Below are 21980 nucleotides of genomic sequence, written 5' to 3'. Positions count from 1 at the left end.
ATTTAGTTTATATTTGTTGATCTAATGCAATATTATTTGATGTGAAACCTACAAAAATTTGAAAAACTATAAATGAATAATAGGAATATGTTTTTGCTCATGACTCATATTTTTCCGCCAGGAGACAGCGTCATGTGAGTCAAAACAAAACTGAAAGTAAACACCGTCGTTCTTGTCCTGAGCAAAGTCCTCAGTTATCATTATAGTGAATATGATTAGAATCCTTTATGAGAGCAACATTAAACATAGATTTTGAAGGAGCACCTTGTTTTTTAGGTGTTTTTTCACACTGGATTTCTCCTAGAGGCTTCACAACACCGCGATGATAGCGTAGAAACGGTAGGATCTGCGGTTTCTAACCATATGCGGAGCACAAAGACGCATTCAGACATTCAAGAATTACCCCGCAAAATGCGGATTTCGGGTCCAAAGGGAGTTTGCAGGTTAACAATGCCAATAAGATTGCACTTATATTGAGAATGTTCTTTTACTGAGCAAGCAATTCAACCTTACCTTTACAAAGTCTCACAAAATGCCTCAGCTTAGCACTTAACCTACAACCAAAGGCAAGAGGGAAAAGTAAGTGTTAAAACCAACCACAAACAACAACAGCATTTATTTTACCAAAGGCTCAGGGCACATAGAGAACTGCTTGGCATAGCCCTTTTCCCCAAGCACAGAGAACCCTTGTTCTTAGAGGGGTTTGCAGAGGGATCAGCGAGTACATGAAGGTGTTTAAAACCCAATTTATTTTGAGCAATATTATCAATTCAGTTTGTTTTGATAAATTGTCTCTGCTCTTTATAACTCTCCTGTCAGCTGCCATCCAAAGGGCTCAGTCTTGAGTTGCCATGCTTTGAGGAGGAGAGGGCTCCAGCCACTGTATTTGACCCTGGCCGAGATCTGTTTCTCTGGAGTGTGCTGCAGAACAAGAGAGAGCTGGCAAAGATCGCTTGGGAAGAGGTAATCCCTTGAGGAGAATGTGTGGAATTATCTCAGTTCTCCAGGAGCCAAAATAAGAGTCATAGATTAAAAAATGTAATGTTAATAGAAAATTCAGCTTGAACTGAACTTAATCTGACCCCTCCCTGTGTCTTTCTAACCATAGAGACTTTAGTTTAATTTTCCTAAACTAGTGCCTGTAGTTTTAAACCGACTTTATGCATCTGTCTGTAGTGTAATGACTGCATTGCAGCTGCACTGGCTGCCAGTAAGATCCTGAAGAAACTGGCTATGGAGGGAGGAGATAATGGCGAGGAAACTGAGTCTATGATGGAACTTGCCACCCACTATGAGAAACAGGCCATTGGTACAGTGCAACATTCATTAACTTTCAGCTTAACATTGCCGAATTTGATGTGTAGACACAATACAGCATTTTCATTCATTCATTCATTCATTCATTCATTGTCTGAAACCACTTATCCAATTCAGGGTCGCGGTGGGTCTGGAGCCTACCCGGAATCACTGGGCACAAGGCAGGAACACACCCTGGAGGGGGCGCTAGTCCTTTGCAGGGGCAATACCGCATTTTATGTTTCATATTTAGGTTTTCAGCACATGTATGCAAATTAGTTTTTTCTCCTTAGCTGCTTTGTATTATGGCAACACTCATACCCTTATAACTTAAACATACATTGGTCCAAATGAACAGCCACGGGCTGAAAAGCTGGATGCATACATGTTTATTATCATTATGTCTGAAAAACTGCTAAAACGGCTAATTTAAAAGTGAGTTAAAAAAAACTAATTATCTTTGCAGGCGTGTTTAATGAATGTCATAGCTGTGATGAGCAGAGAGCACAGAAGCTGCTGACCCGGGTTTCAACATCCTGGGGTGGAGCTACCTGCCTGCGTCTTGCTCTCGAGGCTGACGATAAGAGCTTCATAGCTCACTCAGGCGTCCAGGTAAACGCCCCTGAAATACTTACGTTTTCTCTGTGTTAATGACAGGGTCGATCATATAGATAACACACTGTCCATTTCAGGCCCTGCTGACTCAGATCTGGTGTGGGGAATTAGCAGTGGACAATCCACATTGGAAAATCCTCCTCTGCATGCTGTTCTTCCCTCTTATCTACACTGGATTTCTGGCCTTCAGGTAATCAGTCATCAAGTTTGGGCAAATGTGGATTAAACACAATTTTTGTTGATTGTTTTCAGTGAAAAAATGGCACAACCTGCACAGAGGAAATGCTTTTGCACATTGTGATGCCAGTTAGATTTAATGCCATTTAAACCAGTATTTTAAACTCAGCGAATACATAAATGAGGCACAATCATTTTCAGAATAATATATAGGTTGGATTCCTGTAGAGGATTCACTGATTTTTTATCGTTTGGCGAAGGTTTTTTGTACTTCATGTGAGAGTCCGGTCAATGCAGCCAGCCACCAGCAGGGGGCCTGATCGGCGCAGGGAAGGAGCTGGAGGATATGGGTCGCGGGACTCAAATTCCCAGAATCCTCAGCAACAATCAGCACCAACCAGCTTCAGCTGTGCAGTGCTGCATATAAAGCCAGAGTTTTAGAAGGTGCGAACAGTAATAAGAATAGCAAAAGAGTTAAAAAATGAAAGCTAAAAGAGAAAAGGAAAAAAAACGAAAATAACTGTTAAGAGAAAATAGCTGAAAAGAGACAGGAAAACTGAAGAGAAGAAAAAGCTTTAAAGCAGCAAGGAAATGTTTAAAGAGCAGTTAAAAGATACAAGCTCTGTTCATAAATATTTCAGTGTATATTAGAGGTTATTTGTTTCTGAGCGCGCCAACTTTGCGTCTCAGTTTTTGCTGTTCGCGGGCTTGTGGTTAGACAGGGTGACCAGTTCTGAGATGGCAAAAAAAGGACACGTCTCTGACGTGCAGACTGACCAATTAAATGTTTACAGAGAAGGTTATCGACCAATAACGGTAGCTCTACAGTCAGACCGTCCAATCAGAAGATTTTAAGCTACTTCACCACGCTCCCTTCTCACTCAAGCGAACCAATCGGAGTAGGGGAGGGCGGGACTAGTTTGCTCCTCGAAATTCTATGTAAGCTCTAGAAAAACAAAGTCCCGGACGTTTGTGAAATGATATTTATAAAAACTGTTTTGCCATTGGGTCCATCACACGCCCACGGTAACTTCAGCATACACCAAGACGAGCACTTCAAATACACATCACACGGTGGCAGTATTTCGTCTAGAACAGCAGTTATCAGTATATTTACAGACGTACATTTCTACACCATTTGGACACCTACAGGAGGTTTTATGACCTCCCATTCTACGTCTGTGGGCTTTAATATTGAGACGTTGTCCCCTTTACAGCTATAACAGCTTCCACTCTTCTGGGAATGTTTTCTACAAGAATTTGGAGTGTCTGGGTTTTTGTACATTTTTGCCCATTCTTCCAGAAGTATATATGTGAGCTCTGACACTGATGATAGTTGAGAGGTTCTGACTCACAGTCGCCATTCTTCATCCTGAAGGTTGGGGTCAGGTCAATAAAGTTCTTCCTCCCCAGATTCACCCAGCCATTCAGAGATTCTTGGACCTTGCTTTTTGCACTGGGGACAGTCGTGTTTAAACACAAAGGCTTCCTCACAGCGTTCCCAGTTGTCCAGAATGTCTTGGTATGCTGAAGCATTGGGACTGAATGACACTAATTGACCATCACAGGAATTCATACTTAGAAGCTGTGTCTAAATATCTTTGTTCATATAGTTTGTATACAGTCATTGGTCCAGGCAACTAAATTAAATCAGGCGAATGTAGAGCTGAAAATGGCCAAAATTTATATCACAATATTTCTGAATTTCAATCAATACAATGAAATTCGAACAATAAAATATCCACAGAAAAACTGCTAAGAGCTGAATGCAACACAACATCACCATCAAACAACAACCTCTTGGCTTTGACACTATTAACATTTTTAAACTATCTTTAAAAGTGAGTGGAATGAACTGATGGCAACACCCTCCAATGACCATCAGTCAGTGACAGACGCTGTGAATAATGTGCACTGAAATACTGAAAATGTGTTTGCAAATCATATTTACATGTGTATTTATATTGATATCGAATTATTTTCTAGCCCTAGGCATATGTCAGAGTAAAAAGACCTGTTGTTTATTTTTAGAAGAAAAAAACATATTTTGAATTGGTATCAATTTAAAATTATATAAAAAAGAAACTATTTTATAACAATAATAATGTGATCAGCAGTCAGGATAAATCTGTGCATGTGTGCCTTTTTTAGGCGTGATGAGGCCATGCGAAAGGAAGCAGAGCGGACTGAAGAGGAGAAGCTGAATTATTCTCTCTCTGGGTTATGTACTGATGTCAAATCCAAACCTCAGAATAGGTACTGATGTTTCAAATAAAGATGATCGTATTTTTAGAAACTGCTTATAAAATGATCATAATATACGGGGCGGGGGCCTTGAGGTTACGACCACATTACATCAGTATTGCATCGTATGATGAAGGTAAAAATCAGTGACAGGCTTCCTACTATTGTGCATAGACAGACAGAACCGAGTTTTCATGATTTAATCATATAATTCAATGGAAGTTTTTCATTCACTTACTTACTCACTACTGAATATTTAGTAAGCCAACATTTCTCAACAAGGGGTATATGCCATTAACATGCCTTTAGATTTCCATATTCTATGCCTACATGTTTCTTTCATAGTTACATTTAGCTAGCTCAGACAGAGTGACAGTGAATAACAAAGTTCATTGTTTGTATCAGCAGTGCCAGGTCACTGAAGTCTCAGAAGCATCCTCTGCATCCGTTGAACTGCTGGATGCGGCTGAAGGGTTTGTTCACCTGCCCTAAGGTGAAGTTCTACTGGAACATCGCCTCCTATTTCGGTTTCCTGTGGCTTTTTGCTGTGGTGCTCATGATGGACTTTCAGAAATACCCGTCCTGGCGAGAGCTCCTGCTTTATGTGTGGCTCACCTCTCTGGTGTGTGAGGAGGTCAGACAGGTGAGTCCTACAGACACAGGTATACACTTGTGCATATCCCAGCATTAGAAAATATCAGGAATAATAAAACACATGTATTACTGCCCAACATTATTAGGAAAGTATGGTGACATGCATCTTTTATAGAACAGAATAAAATTAATTTAACATTCGTTGGTAAAGGTATCACAGTTAGTAAACGTATCCGGGTGACTGTCTGTGAGGAGTGTGGTGTGTTCTCCCTGTGTCTGCGTGGGTTTCCTCCGGGTGACTGTCTGTGAGGAGTGTGGTGTGTTCTCCCTGTGTCTGCGTGGGTTTCCTCCAAGTGACTGTTTGTGAGGAGTGTGGTGTGTTCTCTCTGTGTCTGCGTGGGTTTCCTCCGGGTGACTGTCTGTGAAGAGTGTGGTGTGTCCTCCCTGTGTCTGAGTGGGTTTCCTCCGGGTGAGTGTCTGTGAGGAGTGTGGTGTGTTCTCCCTGTGTCTGCGTGGGTTTCCTCCGAGTGACTGTCTGTGAGGAGTGTGGTGTGTTCTCTCTGTGTCTGCGTGTGTTTTCTCCGGGTGACTGTCTGTGAAGAGTGTGGTGTGTCCTCCCTGTGTCTGAGTGGGTTTCCTCTGGGTGACTGTCTGTGAGGAGTGTGGCGTGTTCTCCCTGTGTCTGCGTGGGTTTCCTCCGGGTGACTGTCTGTGAGGAGTGTGGTGTGTTCTCCCTGTGTCTGCGTGGGTTTCCTCCAAGTGACTGTTTGTGAGGAGTGTGGTGTGTTCTCTCTGTGTCTGCGTGGGTTTCCTCCGGGTGACTGTCTGTGAAGAGTGTGGTGTGTCCTCCCTGTGTCTGAGTGGGTTTCCTCCGGGTGAGTGTCTGTGAGGAGTGTGGTGTGTTCTCCCTGTGTCTGCGTGGGTTTCCTCCGAGTGACTGTCTGTGAGGAGTGTGGTGTGTTCTCCCCGTGTTTGTGTGGGTTTCCTCCGGGTGACTGTCTGTGAGGAGTGTGGTGTGTTCTCCCTGTGTCTGCGTGGGTTTCCTCCGGGTGACTGTCTGTGAGGAGTGTGGTGTGTTCTCCCCGTGTTTGTGTGGGTTTCCTCCGGGTGACTGTCTGTGAGGAGTGTGGTGTGTTCTCCCTGTGTCTGCGTGGGTTTCCTCTGGGTGACTGTCTGTGAGGAGTGTGGTGTGTTCTCCCTGTGTCAGCGTGGGTTTCCTCCGGGTGGTCCAGCTTCCTCCCATGCTCCAAAAACACATGTTGGTAGGTGGATTGGCGACTCAAAAGTGTCCGTAGATGTGAGTGTGTGTGTGTGTGTGTCTAACTAACGTGTGTCCTGATATTTATGAAAAGTTTTACAAGTTTTGGTGTTTCCTTCTGTTTAGCTCTTCCATGACTCAGATGGATTTGGTCTTCAAAGGAAAGCAAAGATATACATTAATGACCTCTGGAACATTCTGGACGTGATATCAGTTTTGCTTTTCATTACTGGCTTGGCCTGCAGGTCTGTTTAACATTTGTGCTGGCTCAAACTATCCACAAAAGGCCACTGCACATTTTTATATTTCTCTCCATTTCTTAAAGTAGAAGACATAATTGGCCGAGAAATATCCAAAGCTTTTAGTTATCTACATGATCTAGACTCATTAGGTAATAAGTCACTTTGTTTCTCCCCAGGCTCCAGGATTCTGAAACTGTGTTCTATGTGGGCAAAGTCTTACTCTGCATCGACTTCATCATATTCTGCTTGCGCCTGATGGCCATCTTCACCATCAGCAGAACCTTAGGTCCTAAGATCATCATTGTCAGGAGAATGGTGAGAATAACTTAGTGACTCTAGATACAGGGCACACAGTTACTGTCCAAAAAAGGTGTCTCTCCTTTGTATGCCGTCATTTGTGTGAACTGAAAGAAATGTTCCAGTTTCTTAAATTAAAGCTGTTTTGCATTAACATTAATTCAGATATAAAACACATTTTTGCCTTCTGTTCTAAAGTAATCTGCATGTTTTGGAAAAGTAATAGACGTGTATTTTTATTTGGGGTCTCAAACTCATTAATAAAGCATTAAGGCTTAAATTTGGAAGCACTACATTTTTAATTAATTACATTTTTAACGTGGTGGTTTGTGGTTTATTATTGAGAACCATCCATGAAGGAAAACTAAAATCAGTGATTCTTTGGTGAAGCCCAACCGCCTGTTAACGCCGGACACATGCTGATAACTGTAGAACATCCTTGTGTTAAACATGTAACAGGGCAAGCAAGAAAGCTAAGACTCTGCTTTAAAGAAATCTGCACTGAACTCTTTTTGAGCTGTGCTTGTCTAAGTTGGAATGTAATAACAGTTTGTGATTAATGACAGTAGTGAGGACACAACACAAATTACTGTGTAAAGTTTATTCTAATACTCAACTGGTCCATACCTCATCTCATCTCATCTTTTCCGCTTGTCCATTTCAGTGTCGCGGTTGGTCCATACCTTTATTTCCTAATTTAAAAAGTAAATAATGTCATAGCGATATGTTGTGTCTTCGTTCAAAGTTCAATTCACACAGAGCTCAGTGCAAAAAGTAGCAGAAACAGTTACTTACTCAAAGTCTCTCCAAATGTCTTTGTAGTGCAGTTGTAAATAGAAATTTAATGGCTGTGAATTCAGAATTACGGTGTAATGAAAGAAATAAAATATTATTTGCTCTAAATCATTTTTGTATGAGCTGCTGAAGTTAATGGCTCAGTGCTGTGTTCTGAAAGTAAGCTCTGAAACTGTGATGAAGCTTACTTTGTCCACACTTATGTCTATAACTAAATTAGAAAATCAAAACAATTGTGGTTTAATGCAATTATCGCAGTTAACTACCAGACTGTTCCCTGTGAAGGACTGGCGCCGCATTCAGGGTGTGTTCCTGCCTTGTGCCCTGTGATTCCGGGTAGGCTCCAGACTCACCGCCGCCCTCAACTGGATAAGGGTTACAGACAATGAATGAATGAACCACCAGACTGACGTGATTAATCAGCTCTCATTGAAGAAAACATGCGTGACTGGGTGAATTATTTCCCTAATTTTTGTTTTATCTTTCCCTCTAGATGAAGGATCTGTTCTTTTTCATGTTTCTGCTCAGTATCTGGGTGGTGGCTTATGGAGTGGCCACACAGGGGATGCTTATTCAGAACGAGGAGCGTATCAACTGGATAGTTCGTGGAGCTGTTTATGAGCCCTACCTCATTATATTTGGGACCTTACCAATCAGTAGTATAGACAGTAAGTAAAATTTACTTATTGATGTTATGTAATAACAATTTTGGGAGTAGGACCACGCCGAACTCACTCCCACCTCGACCCATCTCCACCCAAAAACATCTCACTTCCCTGTTTCAGCCTTTGCAGACGTGGTCCGTACTGGCAAAAAAGTCATTATATAAATCACGAAATGGTGCATAAGAATATAAAAAAAGAAGTATTGTTCTCTGCAGCTGAGGATGGATTTCACTTTTGATTTTTTTTCTTCCACATTTTCTGAAACTGTTGTGTTTTGCTCATTTGATCATTAACTGCTTAAACAGGGTCAGAAGTATTTTTTAAATTAATGTGAATCAGAAATCAGAATGCAATTGAACAAGACATTTGGGTCGGAAGTACAAGGGGCTCAACATGCTTTTATCCATAGAGATTTGATTGGTGGTGACTGGGATTAATATCTGTGTTATTTATTTATAGGTTAAAATTATTTCTCCACAGCCTTAGTCTCTCAGGTGTTTTCACGCATCAAAAGGTATTTCTGAGGGATGGAAATCACTAAACTTTGACTGGGCAATAATTTTGTATTTTAAATGATATGTCATGATATAACTACCTATTATTACTGGGAATGTGATCCAACAAGATGAAATTCCGTTTTCATTTCCTGTTCATTTCCTGTTGACAAGCACGTGTTATATTCTTTTTTTTTTTTAAGTTTGAGTTAGTAATCAGTGAGCCCCAGGCTAATGTAGATTAGCGCTATATTCGTGCCATGTCTTGGTCGTGAGACTGGAAACACTACACGTTTGACACAGATATTATTGCATTCTTGTGTGAGTTTGGAGGTTGTTGGGGAGGCAGGTCTGAATAATTGATGTTTCTGAATAATAGCTTAGCATAAGTAGCTAGTCTCCACTATTTCTTATCAACTTTTATCTTTTTGGACTCTGTGATACTCTCCTTTATTTTATTGATTGAGGAAATGTGTTTAGGAAAGGTCTCTGCATTGTTTAGGTTTTTCCATTCAGTCATAGTGCTTCAAATTGACATTTGATTTTTGTAAATATTTTGAATGTAAAATATAAAGATATTAAAGGATTTAATTGTTTACAGTATATCAGGGGTGCCAAAATGGTGGCGTACAGTGGGGTTACAAATATTACATATATCTTATTAAATGAGTCTGTGATTTTTTTCCCATTGTCCAATTAAGGGAGCTGTAATATATTATTTCCCATGATTATTTTATTATTATTTTTTTTTTATGCAGGGAAGGTTTTATTAAATGAACAGGAAACGAAGGAAACGAAACAAAGAATAAACTAATGATAACTTAAATAAACAGAATGCAAAACTTCATGATAGAGAGCTAAAGCTAAACCTAAACACAGAGAGCTAACGTGAAACCAAAACACAGAGAGCTAACGCTAAAGCTAAACCTAAACACAGAGAGCTAAAGCTAAACCTAAACACAGAGAGCTAAAGCTAAACCTAAACACAGAGAGCTAAAGCTAAACCTAAACACAGAGAGCTAAAGCTAAACCTAAACACAGAGAGCTAAAGCCGAACCTAATCACAGAGAGCTAAAGCTAAACCTAATCACAGAGAGCTAAAGCTGAACCTAAACACAGAGAGCTAAAGCTAAACCTAAACACATAGAGCTAAAGTTAAACCTAAACACAGAGAGCTAAAGCTAAACCTAAACACAGAGAGCTAAAGCTAAACCTAAACACAGAGAGCTAAAGATAACCTAGAAAGATTAATAAAGACAGCGATACTAAGAAGAGACCTGGAATGTAAAATGGTGGACAAACACTGAGAATCAGGACAAGGCTTATAAACTATAGAGGAGCACATGGGAGGGGAAACAAGAGGGCAGGACCACAAAGGAGACACAGGTGGAGACACTGACGAGAAGGTGGAGCTAAGGACCAAGGTGGGGCTAATGTGAAAACAAAGAAAACGAAAAAGAACAAAACAAAACAAAGAGCCATGTGCTCCTAAGCACATGACAAACAAGGGACAAGGCAGAAGTGCACTAAACAAGACCATTCATGACCATTCACTACTACTCAATGTTTCCTGTCACTCATTCAGAATGATCCTGTGTGCTCACAGTCAACCAACTTAGTTTACATGGACAGAGGGTCTAATCCTCAGATGCTTTGTGCAGGGTAATGGTTCTATTAGCTGGGCCACAATAATAACAATGGACTGGACAATATATTTACAGTTTGCTTCTGAGAAGATATTCACTCTGTTTTCTAGACATTTAAAGGAATACACACTTATACTACCTCTTTCTTTATGCTCTGCAGGCACTCAGTTTAGCATGGACAGTTGCACTCTGAATGCGACAGATCCTCTGAAGCCCAAGTGTCCTCTGCTGAATGATGATAACACTCCAGTTTTCCCTGATTGGCTAACCATAATAATGCTTTGTATTTATCTGCTGTTTGCCAACATACTGCTCTTGAACCTCCTTATTGCCATATTTAAGTGAGTACTGTATTTTAATATCAGCTGAAACCCAGAGTATGTGATTTTTCTTCCAGTGTCCATTTAGTGGAGCTGTATTATATTATTTCAGAAGATGATATTTTTATTTAAGTATGCAGGAATGCGGGCATGGGTGGGACAAAACGTCTATGTTGTGTGTGTGAACAGGACAGATGCTTATGATTGTTGTTGGTGGGAGCCAGTGGGAGAAGGCAAAGTCTAGCGGATACGGGATTAAAAATCCATCCCGTGCAGGCATTATTCTGTCAGGAGATGGTCTGTAAGACTGTCCACTCAATCAGGAGTTCAGTTGGTATTAGCATTGGTTGAAAAACATTTGGGTGGGCTGAGCTCACACATTGCTAATGCTCGCTGTGATTACAATGCTAAGTTTGCATGCTAATCTGGTTAAAAGGCTAAAAATGCTTCCCCATTAATACATTAATGTTAGGCTTTGCACTGAATGATTAACTGTAAAGCTGCAGTGTGAAAACTTGACAAAATCTTTCTGTGATTTTGGTAGGAATTGAACACAGCGTGGGTAAATAAATGTGTTTTTATGGTGAGTTTATGGTGAACAAAACAGACGTGGCCTTGAGGTTAGAGAAGCGTGCTTGAGTTCAATCCCTGAGGCAGGCAAGAGAACATTTAATTCACGGCTGGAGTGCCCTTGAGCAATACACCTAACCCCCAAACTGCTCCCCGGTCGCTGAGGTGGTTGGCAGCCCCCTGCTCCTAGTGTGTATGAAGAATTACTCATTAGTGTGTGTTTGTGTGTTCACTGCCACGGAGGGGTCAAATGCAGAGAAGAAATGATCCTAAGAGCATCAGTAAAGATGTTTTTTCTTCAAAATATAAGATTTTTAATTAAAATAATATAATTTTAACATTACTGTGATGTACAATGATTGGCAAATAAATTCCTGTCCCATTTAGCAGAAGACTAATTAATTCATGTTAATTTGACCTTGAATGCAACAAAGTAGATCCCTTTTCCACAAGTTAAAACAGTTCCCTGGAGTCTTAATGAAACATATGGCACATGCTTTGGTCAAAATGCCACAAGCATCAAACATAGCTCTGTTCTCACTCCATCTAAACAGTGCTGTCGGCAGGTTGTGTTGAGTAGCACTAGAGCTCTGGAATGAGGGTCATTCTTCTCCATTCTCCATCCATCCATCCATTATCTGTAACTCTTAACTAGTTCAGGTTCGCAGTGTGTCAAGAGCCTACTTGGAATCATTGGGTGCAAGGCAGGAATACACCCTGGAGGGGGCGCCAGTCCTTCACAGGGCAACACACACACTCACACATTCACTCACACACTCACACTTACGGACAATTTTGAGTCGTGTGTTTTTGGACTGTGGGAGGAAACTGGAGCACCCGGAGGAAACCCATGCGGACACAGGGAGAACACAACACACTCCTCACAGACAGTCACCCAGAGGAAACCCACGCGGACACAGGGAGAACACACCACACTCCTCACAGACAGTCACCCAGAGGAAACCCACAGAGACACAGAGAGAACACACCACACTCCTCACAGACAGTCACCCGGAAGAAACCCACGCAGACAGAGAGAGAACACACCACACTCCTCACAGACAGTCACCCGGAGGAAACCCACGCAGACACAGAGAGAACACACCACACTCCTCACAGACAGTCACCCGGAGGAAACTCACGCAGACACAGGGAGAACACACCACACTCCTCACCCACAGTCACCTGGAAGAAACCCACGCAGACACAGAGAGAACACACCACACTCCTCACAGACAGTCACCCGGAGGAAACCCACACAGACACAGGAAGAACACACCACACTCCTCACCCACAGTCACCCGGAGGAAACCCACGCAGACACAGGGAGAACACACCACACTCCTCACAGACAGTCACCCAGAGGAAACCCACGCAGACACAGAGAGAACACACCACACTCCTCACAGACTGTCACCCGGAGCGGGAATCGAACCCACAACCAGGAGCTGTGTGACTGCAACACTACCTGCTGCGCCGCTGTGCCACCCCTTCTCCATTCTCATTTTCATCATATTTATTTAGTGACCATTTCTTTCCAGACTTGTGTGATTTACTCTATTGAATGCAGTCTTTGTTCTCTCATACAAACGCGGGTCCAGCACTGTGATTGGAGAGACTCGGACACACTTTACTAAAGAAGTAGCACAAAAATAGAACTGACGTAGGCAGATGACAAAAAGTAATATGGGCTGTTTTATATTAGTGTTTGGTTTGGTAGGAGCTCAGATACACACCTTAATGTCCTATTGCAAAAATTAGTTGTTTTTCATATTTCCGCTTTAAATATTTTATGGAAAACATTTCAAATACCTGTGTTGCTTATAGCTTTATAACTTATCTATACACTTCTGTACAATAACAATGTAATCTAACATGTGAACTGACTGCTCTGTACCTTTGTTCCACAGCTACACATTCACAGAGGTACAGGATAATACCGATAAAATCTGGAAGTTCCAGCGTAATGAGCTGATACGGGAATACCACAGCCGTCCTTCACTACCTCCACCCTTCATCCTCTTGAGCCATATTTACATCTTTGTCACACATGTGCTCCTAAGACGTCCCTCTCAGAAACACAGGGTATTCAGTGAGTACATCTCCTCATCAATCTCAAACTTTACAGCCCCTTTCACACATGTACCCAGAAATGTTCTGGAGTTCACCAGAAGGAGTTGTGTGTGAACACGAAACCCAGCAAGATTTGTCCCAGACTTAACATGGATTTTATCCTCTAAGCACTGGGTAAGGTCAGAGTCAGCGCATGTATGAACACAGAAATCCCAAAGAATTCACTCTCTGCACAGGTGCGTCCACATACGAAGCACACGGAGCAGAAATACTCCAGAGTTTCTATCGAGTTTCTCTGGAGTTCATATGTGAAAGAGGCTTAAGAAAGGCCCTGTTGTTTTATGCAGCAAGAGTCAGGAAAGATTTTGAGTTGAGATCAGTCATCTGTTCATTAAAGGAGCAATCTGTAATCGATTTACTGTACTCAGTCATAAATGTCCAGGGTGTGGGATCTGTTCAGTCACATCACAGTCTAAACCCACTGGGTTGCCAGAATACATAATAACTGACACAAATATAGCATCCTTTAGTCATGAAGTCACCAAGCGAACAGAGGTATATAAAGTGCCCTTCTAAAAATCTTCAGAGTCAGAGGCGGAGTAAATTGAGAGGAAACATTGGCCGTGTGTTTGTAAGATAGAAACAGGAAAACAAAACAGATCCAGAGTTGGCTAATTTTCTCATAAAAAGCTAAGCGAATCATTTCAGAGAATATACAGGTACAGATGGATATGTTTAGACTTAAGGTGTAAACTCCATGGTTTGTGTGTTGTATTTAAAGAAAGTGAGGTATGGCGGTGATTGAAAGGTGTAAAGACTTAATTTTGTAAGTTTATACAAATAAGGTGAACGTAACCTTGGATTGAAAAGTGTAATTCACCCTGTGAAGGACTGGCGCCCCCTTCAGGGTTTGTACCTGGCTTGCGCCCAATGATTCTGGGTAGGCTCCGGACCCACCACCACCTTGAACTTGATAAGTGCTTACAGACAATGAATGAATGAAAAGTGTAACTACCTTAGTTTGTGTCTTTTTAAAGAAATGAAGGCAGATTAAGAGTAAGAGTTTTTGAAAAGCCTGGTATATTTGCTTATTTAAGGTGGAACGGCGAATTCAAGCTGGCAAATAACACAATGAATGAATGTATTTTATATCGATTAAATGGGAAATAATACAAGTTTTCTTTATAAATCCTAGCACTATATTTAGCTTCACATTGTTGTCTACTGAAGGTGGAACAGAGTATTCATGACTCATAAAGACTCATAAACTAACCATTTAACATGAAACTCAGGCAGGCAGCTCTCCCCACTGTTTTGAATCTGTATTGTAGTTCCAATTTTAAACACTTGGTATCTGTATAACAGATTGCACCTATAAATAAATTCGAAGGACAAAAACAGATCTTATTTCCGTTTACCCCAATGCCTTACATATTAGCCTTGCTCCATCTTTGACCTGCAGATACCTAGAGTTTAAACAGAAGTCTCTACATCACTAAAGTCTCTGATTTCACAGATGGCTAATATGTTTATGTATGTGTACTAACATCTGACGAGATAAAACTCATTTAGGTTTTGATCAATTTGGTTTCATTGCATCCAGAGCAAGATCTGACGCTGTTGGAGGAAGAGGAGCTGTTGTCATGGGAGTCGTTAATGAGGGACAATTATCTGGCATCTCAGGAGCAGAAAGGCAGCCAGAGTGTGGAGCATCGCATTCAGGACACAGCTGAAAAGTAAGGAAGCCGACTCTCCATCATTTTATGGAAAAGTGGTACCCAAAGTGGGGTGTGTGCCCTGTAGGGGCTGTAGAGCTATTGTGGGGGGTGCCCCTTGTAATTATTCCACTGTAAATGTGATTTATCACTTTATTTTATTTTGTTAAATAATACTTTTGCTAGTACGGATCATGCCCGTAGAGGCTGAAACGGGGAGGCGAACTCAGAAGTCTTTGGGGAGGAGTTCAGGGCGGCTTATGAATGCGTATGAAGCCAGACCCCCCCGTTGGATAAATGAATATGAGAAAAGGGTGGAGATGGGAGCGAGTTTAAAACAGGAGGCTCAGTGGGCTTGATAAAGGCCGAACACGGCTCCGAATATGGGGATCAGCAGGAATGACCCAGCGCGGAGGAGAGAGCTGACGTTGTGAAGCAGTCGAGTCGAGATCCGTCTCCTGAACTAAATGAGGCGAGTGTGTCCGACGCTGAAATGACGTGAATTTGCGGGGTATATATAGGGCTGAGAGGAGGAGTGTGGGCGTGGTCCTACTCCCAAAATTATGTTATTACATAACTTCACTTTGTGTGAATTACAATGTGTCCAGTTGAATTTGAAGACAAAAAGATATGTGTCTGTCAGAGGTGGGTTCTCAAATATTCTTTAAGGCAAAGCAGAAAAAGTGGGGACCTCTGTTACAGAATGAGGTTCATTTGGTACCGCACTTGTGAGTCATCCAAATGTTAATTCACTGCCAGTGAATTTTTCCTGAACCATTTGCTAAGTACATGTCAAATGTGGGTGTCGTGAGTCATAGAGACATTTGAAGCTGTCAATGCAAAATGTACCTTATGTAAATCGTCATTTAATAAAGCATATACATCACATTTGATCAACAGTTTTTAAACTTTATATCCATCTAAAATAGGTTAATATATAAAATATAGTGAACAAATTGTAAAAGTACAGGAAAATCCAAAATTAAGAGAAATTAGAAAAGTCTATTTTCTTTTTTCCTTTTTTTTCAGAGTTGAAACCATGTCAGAACTGCTGGAGCGAAAGCACGAAAAGGATTCTGTTGCCATGGTGAAAAGGCTGGCCCGGCTGGAGGAACAGGTCTGTGATCAGCATCATTGAATCTGCTTAGGGTTCATCAGCTGTAGCTCATTATAGAGTTAAGCTTATTGCTGCCTTAACATGGTACATCCATCTCCAGAAAAACATGAAAATGACAGATCGAATCAGATGAGCTCGGAAAGACTTGAAGACAAAAATACAGGGGAGATGAGGGCACAAATTTCAATGTCCTAAATTTGTAAAATTAAAAATAATTGGGCGGCACAGTGGCGCAGCAGGTAGGTGTCGCAGTCACACAGCTCCAAGGGCCTGGAGGTTGTGGGTTCGAGTCCCGCTCCGGGTGACTGTCTGTGAGGAGTGTGGTGTGTTCTCCCTGTGTCTGCGTGGGTTTCCTCAGGCTGACTGTCTGTGAGGAGTGTGGTGTGTTCTCCGTGTGTCTGCGTGGGTTTCCTCCGGGTGACTGTCTGTGAGGAGTGTGGTGTGTTCTCCCTGTGTCTGTGTGGGTTTCCCCAGGCTGACTGTCTGTGAGGAGTGTGGTGTGTTCTCTCTGTGTCTGCGTGGGTTTCCTCCAGGTGACTGTCTGTGAGGAGTGTGGTGTGTTCTCCGTGTGTCTGCGTGGGTTTCCTCAGGCTGACTGTCTGTGAGAAGTGTGGTGTGTTCTCTCTGTGTCTGCGTGGGTTTCCTCCAGGTGACTGTCTGTGAGGAGTGTGGTGTGTTCTCTCTGTGTCTGTGTTGGTTTCCTCCGGGTGATTGTCTGTGAGGAGTTGGTGTGTCCGTAGGTATGAGTGAATGTGTGTGTCGCCCTGTGAAGGACTGGCGCCAACTCCAGGGTGTATTCCCACCTTGCGCCCAATGATTCCAGGTAGGCTCTGGACCCACTGCAACCTTGAACTGGTTAAGCGCTTATAGATAATGAATGAATGAATGAATGAAAAGTAAACTTATCCAAACTTAAAGAGATTATTTCATAATTTTAAAAATATTGTATATCAAAATGTTAGAGACCAGCAATCATTTCAACAGAAAAAAAGCTTTTTAATGGTTATAGCATTTCAAATGTTGTAGTAATTGTAGAGGCCCTTGCGTTGAATCACTTCAGCAAATCTGTCCCCGCAGGACATCGCCAGTATAACACTCTGCCCTGGTGTGATGTCCCTCCACTAGGGGCAGTGAACACAATGTTCTAACAGGTTTTTCCACAGTTTGTTAATTGCAGTGGGTTTCTTAGTCATAGATTTGTGTCAAGTGATCTTCCAGATCAGGGCTCTTAGAGCTTTGCTGTTCCATAAAACTATTTACATTAAAATAATGGAAGTGTTCTGCCCATTTTACAGTGAGGAAAGGGGCATGGTTTTTGCATAAAAACTGCTAGTCGATCTGGAGATGTTTACAGTAAAGGACCCGAATGTTGCAGAAGGAGGTTTTGATACACATTAGCATTCAGTTTGCCATCTGGCCGTATACGAGGCCCAAATTATGCCGAAGAAACCATTCTGTAAACCATAACATTTCCTCTAAACTTAACCAAGATCCTTATAGACACCTGTTAGACACCTTATAGACATCTGTTCACTCTGTGGCCACCTTTGCAATGTCCCCAGGCAGTTGTTTCCAGTCACACGGGCTTCTCTGTGAATGGAGAGAAACCCAAAATATTTCAAACTGGGAGCGGGGTGAGGGAGTGGAGCTTTCCCCCACTTGTGCCACAATATCATCGCCTCTTTTCCGCTCACACTGTAACCAGTAAGCTGAAAGGCTGTTTTTGTTGTAATCAAACACACTTTGTAAACAGACTGTATTTGAAATGCAAGATGTATGCAAGTTGATTTTTATTTGGAACTCTGCTGTGAACAAAGCAGATGGTCTGCAGTTTAGCACAGTCTAATAGAGCCACTGAAGTTTGGAAGTAAACACATGCTGTGTGCTGTATAGAGCCATTTATAAAATATTAATGAAATTAATATATATAAGACTCCTTATAGGGCGGCACGGTGGTGCAGCAGGTAGTGTCGCAGTCACACAGCTCCAGGGGCCGGGAGGTTGTGGGTTCGAGTGACCGCTCCGGGTGACTGTCTGTGAGGAGTGTGGTGTGTTCTCTCTGTGTCTGCGTGGGTTTCCTCCGGGTGCTCCGTTTCCTCCCACAGTCCAAAAACACACGTTGGTAGGTGGATTGGTGACTCAAAAGTGTCCGTAGGTGTGAGTGTGTGAGTGAATGTGTGTGTCTGTGTTGCCCTGTGAAGGACTGGCGCCCCCTCCAGGGTGTATTCCCACCTTGCGCCCAATGATTCCAGGTAGGCTCTGGACCCACTGTGACCCTGAATTGGATAAGGGTTACAGATAATGAATGAATGAATGAAGACTCCTTATCAAAGTGACGAACAATTTTGCCATGGAAAGTACTTTTTAAATATTTAAATTATTTAAGTAAACACAGATCTACAGTGAACCATTGGTTTTACAAAAGAAATATATAAAGAATATACGCTTGTCTTGTTTTAAAATAATCCACCTCAAATTCCAACTATTGTTTAACAGAAGTGGTGTCTCTGTGTTAGGTTTCACAATCCACTAAAGCTCTACAGTGGATTATGGACACTCTTAAGGATCCAAAATCCAAGCAGGAGGCACCTTTAATGTGTGAGTTTGATGTTTTCCTTATTCTTTTTATATGGTTTCTGTCATGTTTCTTATTTCTTCCAAGTAGGTAGATATTTCTAGGTTTCATTTAAATATCTGTGGTGCTAAGCTGAATTACTGGTCCCTAGAAAGTAAAGGGAGTCTGGCATCTGTGAAACTGCACCTGGATCAAAAGCATAGTCTACTTACAGCCAGGGGCGGAGCACCAAACTCTGGGTCCCATGCACAAGCAGTGCCCATGGACCCCCCCCCTCAACCATCAAACTTAATGTAGGTTATTTGCTTTCACATTTGGGCTCAGCCAATGTTAGAAGTTTGTTAGCAGTTGCTTTCCCTCATTTTATTTATTTATTTATTTATTTATCTCATTCCTGCCTCTCTCTTCTTTTCTGAAAACCAGATTTAGCTTTCTTGGGCATCATCTTCCATAGCACCGCTACAATGCCGTGAAGGCGGATTAAACCATTTAGTGCTGGGGGTTAAGCCTGTCCTCAGACACTATACGTAGGACTAGGACACACAATTCAATCCATCAATCAACCGATTTATTTACGCGAAACATTACATTTACATTAGTTTGCAACATTTATTGTGATCTTTGAATTATATTAATATTTTTTTAAAAATTAAATCCCAGACTCCTTAAGGGCCCTTCTCCAACTTGGGGCCCTGATAACTCAGTCCCACTCAGTCCCCCCTGCGTACAACCAGCTTTGTATGAGTGGAAACATGGCTAAAGATCTTTCTGCTGAAACCGAGTCTTTATTTTCCAGCCTGTACCTTAAAGGGCACAGAGAGTGAGCCTAAGGAACCAGAGGAGGAGGAACCAGAGGAGGAGAAGACTCACCACTTCTTTGCCCGTCAGCACCAGTATCCTGGCAGCACGGTTAAAAGGTTCCCGGTGCCTGAGGAGGAAGTGCCCTGGGAGGTACCTGGTCCAGTTGGCATATTTAATGTTGTTGTTGAATGAGTGTCGCTTGGAATAATTTGTTGTTTAGACACAAAACACATTTCCAGAAAATGCTGAGATAATTGGTAAAATGAATATAAAGAGGAATGATTTGTTAAATCACCGGAGCACGTTTAACTGACAAAAGCATAGCGTACAACCTGACTGCATTTAAAAAGTGCTTTTTAATAAAAATGCATTATTATTCTTTTATAATTTTGTAAATATGAACATATTTAGAATTTGAAGCCTGCAATACACTCAAAAGAAGTTGGAATAAAAAGGTGAAATATTAGAGAATATTAAAGTTACACTGTTTTGAAACATTCCATAATAATCAGCTGAATACAAAAAAAAGTATAAATTAAACCAAAGGCTTATTTTTTGCAAACAATGATTATACTGTGTAAATATCCAGAGAAATACAGTGATATGGGCTCGAGAGTGCTTCAGAAAACCGTTGTCACTTCAGACAGTTCACGTCAGCATTAAGAAATGAAACCTGAAACTTAACAAAATGTCATTTTTTATTTAATATCCCAATTTTTCCAGAAACAGGGTTTATATTTTGATGATAAGTAATATGTTGTTCTTTTCTGCTGTAGGCAGATTTCCCTCTTTACAGTCCTCCAATTTATAATCAACAGAAAATGTCAGAGTAAGTCTTAATTGGCCTTCAATTATGTCCAAATACTTACATAATTATATATTTATTATTATTATTATTATTATTTGTCATTTTTGACAACAGTACATTCACATGTATTTTTTTTCCAAACAGATCAGAGAGTTCTACATTAGACAACTACAGGTAAACAACTTCAAACTTATTTATCTATGTCCTATGGTAACTATTGATTTAAACACACACAGTGTTATAAACGATTATGACTTTTCAGGAACCCTGGAGGGAGAACAGGAATAAAGGGAAGAGGATCACTAAAAAGCCTTGGTCCAAATCACACTCTAGACACAGTTTTCACAAGGTACTAGAAATCCAAAAAAGATCAAATATATATTAAATATCTTGTATATTACAGGGGTTTGTTATGATGATTGTTTTTATTATTTTCATGTGCCTTAAATACAGATGAAACATGATAAGATTATGAGCTCGAGATGAGCAGATTAGTAACATGAGTTATTCCCTCTGTTCTCTTCAATGGTGAGGAAATCCGTTTTTTTAATGTATTTTATACAGATTTGAAGGTCCTATATTGGAGTTTTTGGCTGTTTGGGAAGAGACAGCACAATGCTGGACGTTTCCTGGGGTGAGAACACACTGACATGAAGTTTGTTTGCCTTGAATTTATTTTGCCGTTATCATATTTTTGGAAACTCCCTGCATACAAATATGTATTGATCCACATGCTTATAATAATTTAATACCGTATTTATTACACGTTTATTTTTTCATTATTAATGGTCACCAAATATAAGATCAATAAATGTCTCATAATTTTGTCAACAGTGATTATATGACAGTAAGAGAACTAAGGTCACACTTTTATTTCAATGTTCCAGTTTGTTTTTAGTGTTCAGTAGAGACTACTATTTTAATCTTTTCCTTGCTAACAATAGATAAACCAGAATTATTTTTGTTCTGCCTTATACCCTGTGCCCTAGGGTCCTGCTCACCCTGGGGAGCTCTTACCCCTGAGACTGGAGACAACACTAGGGAAGAAGCTTTATAAAAAAATCAAAGCTGAAGTGGAATCAGGGACCGGGGTCAAAGAGGTGATAGAATACACAGACAGACAGTACATTTGAACTATAAAGTAGTATTCGTTATTAGTCATTTTTAAAACCAGTTACACTTTAATTATGGTGTTACAAGATTACGTTGCAAAGAAGCAAATTTGCTGATTTTATTTTACAATTTTATAGAATATGAATCGTCATGTTTTGGGGGTAACAGTGAGTGGAGTATAACACAGTGACACTGATATGCTCCAGTTTTGAATTGTCTTCTGAGATAGAAGAATTGTCTGTAACCCTTATCCAGTTCAGGGTCGCGGTGGGTCCAGAGCCTACCTGGAATCATTGGGCGCAAAGCAGAAACACACCCTCTAGGTGGCGCCAGTCCTTCACAGGGCAACACACACTCAAACATTCACTCACACACTCACACCTACGGACACTTTTGATTCACCAGTCCACTTACCAACATATGTTTTTGGAGCGTGTGAGGAAACCGGAGCACCCGGAGGAACAGGGTGCTCACAGACAGTCACCCGGAGGAAACCCACGCAGACACAGGGAGAACACACCACACTCTTCACAGACAGTCACCCGGAGGAAACCCATGCAGACAC

The 21980-nt window shown here is 41.2% G+C and overlaps 1 protein-coding gene across 2 annotated transcripts in view; it reads left to right on the top strand.

Moving 5' to 3' along the window:
• The window catches only part of LOC136710455 (transient receptor potential cation channel subfamily M member 2-like), a 38715-nt gene that overhangs the window by 14528 nt on the left and 2207 nt on the right, over positions 1-21980 (top strand). Inside the window, exons 14-33 of one of the 2 annotated variants that reach the window (XM_066685954.1) lie at positions 820-963; positions 1177-1309; positions 1763-1908; positions 1989-2101; positions 4240-4344; positions 4741-4975; positions 6311-6429; positions 6603-6741; positions 8012-8186; positions 10484-10664; positions 13124-13305; positions 14890-15022; positions 16031-16118; positions 18635-18716; positions 19490-19644; positions 20271-20323; positions 20447-20476; positions 20565-20651; positions 20867-20936; positions 21292-21402. In XM_066685954.1, coding sequence (XP_066542051.1) covers positions 820-963; positions 1177-1309; positions 1763-1908; positions 1989-2101; positions 4240-4344; positions 4741-4975; positions 6311-6429; positions 6603-6741; positions 8012-8186; positions 10484-10664; positions 13124-13305; positions 14890-15022; positions 16031-16118; positions 18635-18716; positions 19490-19644; positions 20271-20323; positions 20447-20476; positions 20565-20651; positions 20867-20936; positions 21292-21402 — 2481 coding nt within the window. Of the gene's footprint in view, positions 1-819; positions 964-1176; positions 1310-1762; positions 1909-1988; positions 2102-4239; positions 4345-4737; positions 4976-6310; positions 6430-6602; positions 6742-8011; positions 8187-10483; positions 10665-13123; positions 13306-14889; positions 15023-16030; positions 16119-18634; positions 18717-19489; positions 19645-20270; positions 20324-20446; positions 20477-20564; positions 20652-20866; positions 20937-21291; positions 21403-21980 lie in introns of both variants that reach the window. The other variant, XM_066685952.1, reaches the window with a different exon arrangement.

This window comes from Hoplias malabaricus, chromosome 12 (assembly GCF_029633855.1).
Source record: "Hoplias malabaricus isolate fHopMal1 chromosome 12, fHopMal1.hap1, whole genome shotgun sequence".
In the NCBI taxonomy this organism is placed as follows: domain Eukaryota; kingdom Metazoa; phylum Chordata; class Actinopteri; order Characiformes; family Erythrinidae; genus Hoplias; species Hoplias malabaricus.
The sequence above is the reverse complement of the archived record's forward strand: the minus strand, read 5'-3'. Positions and strand labels throughout refer to the sequence as shown.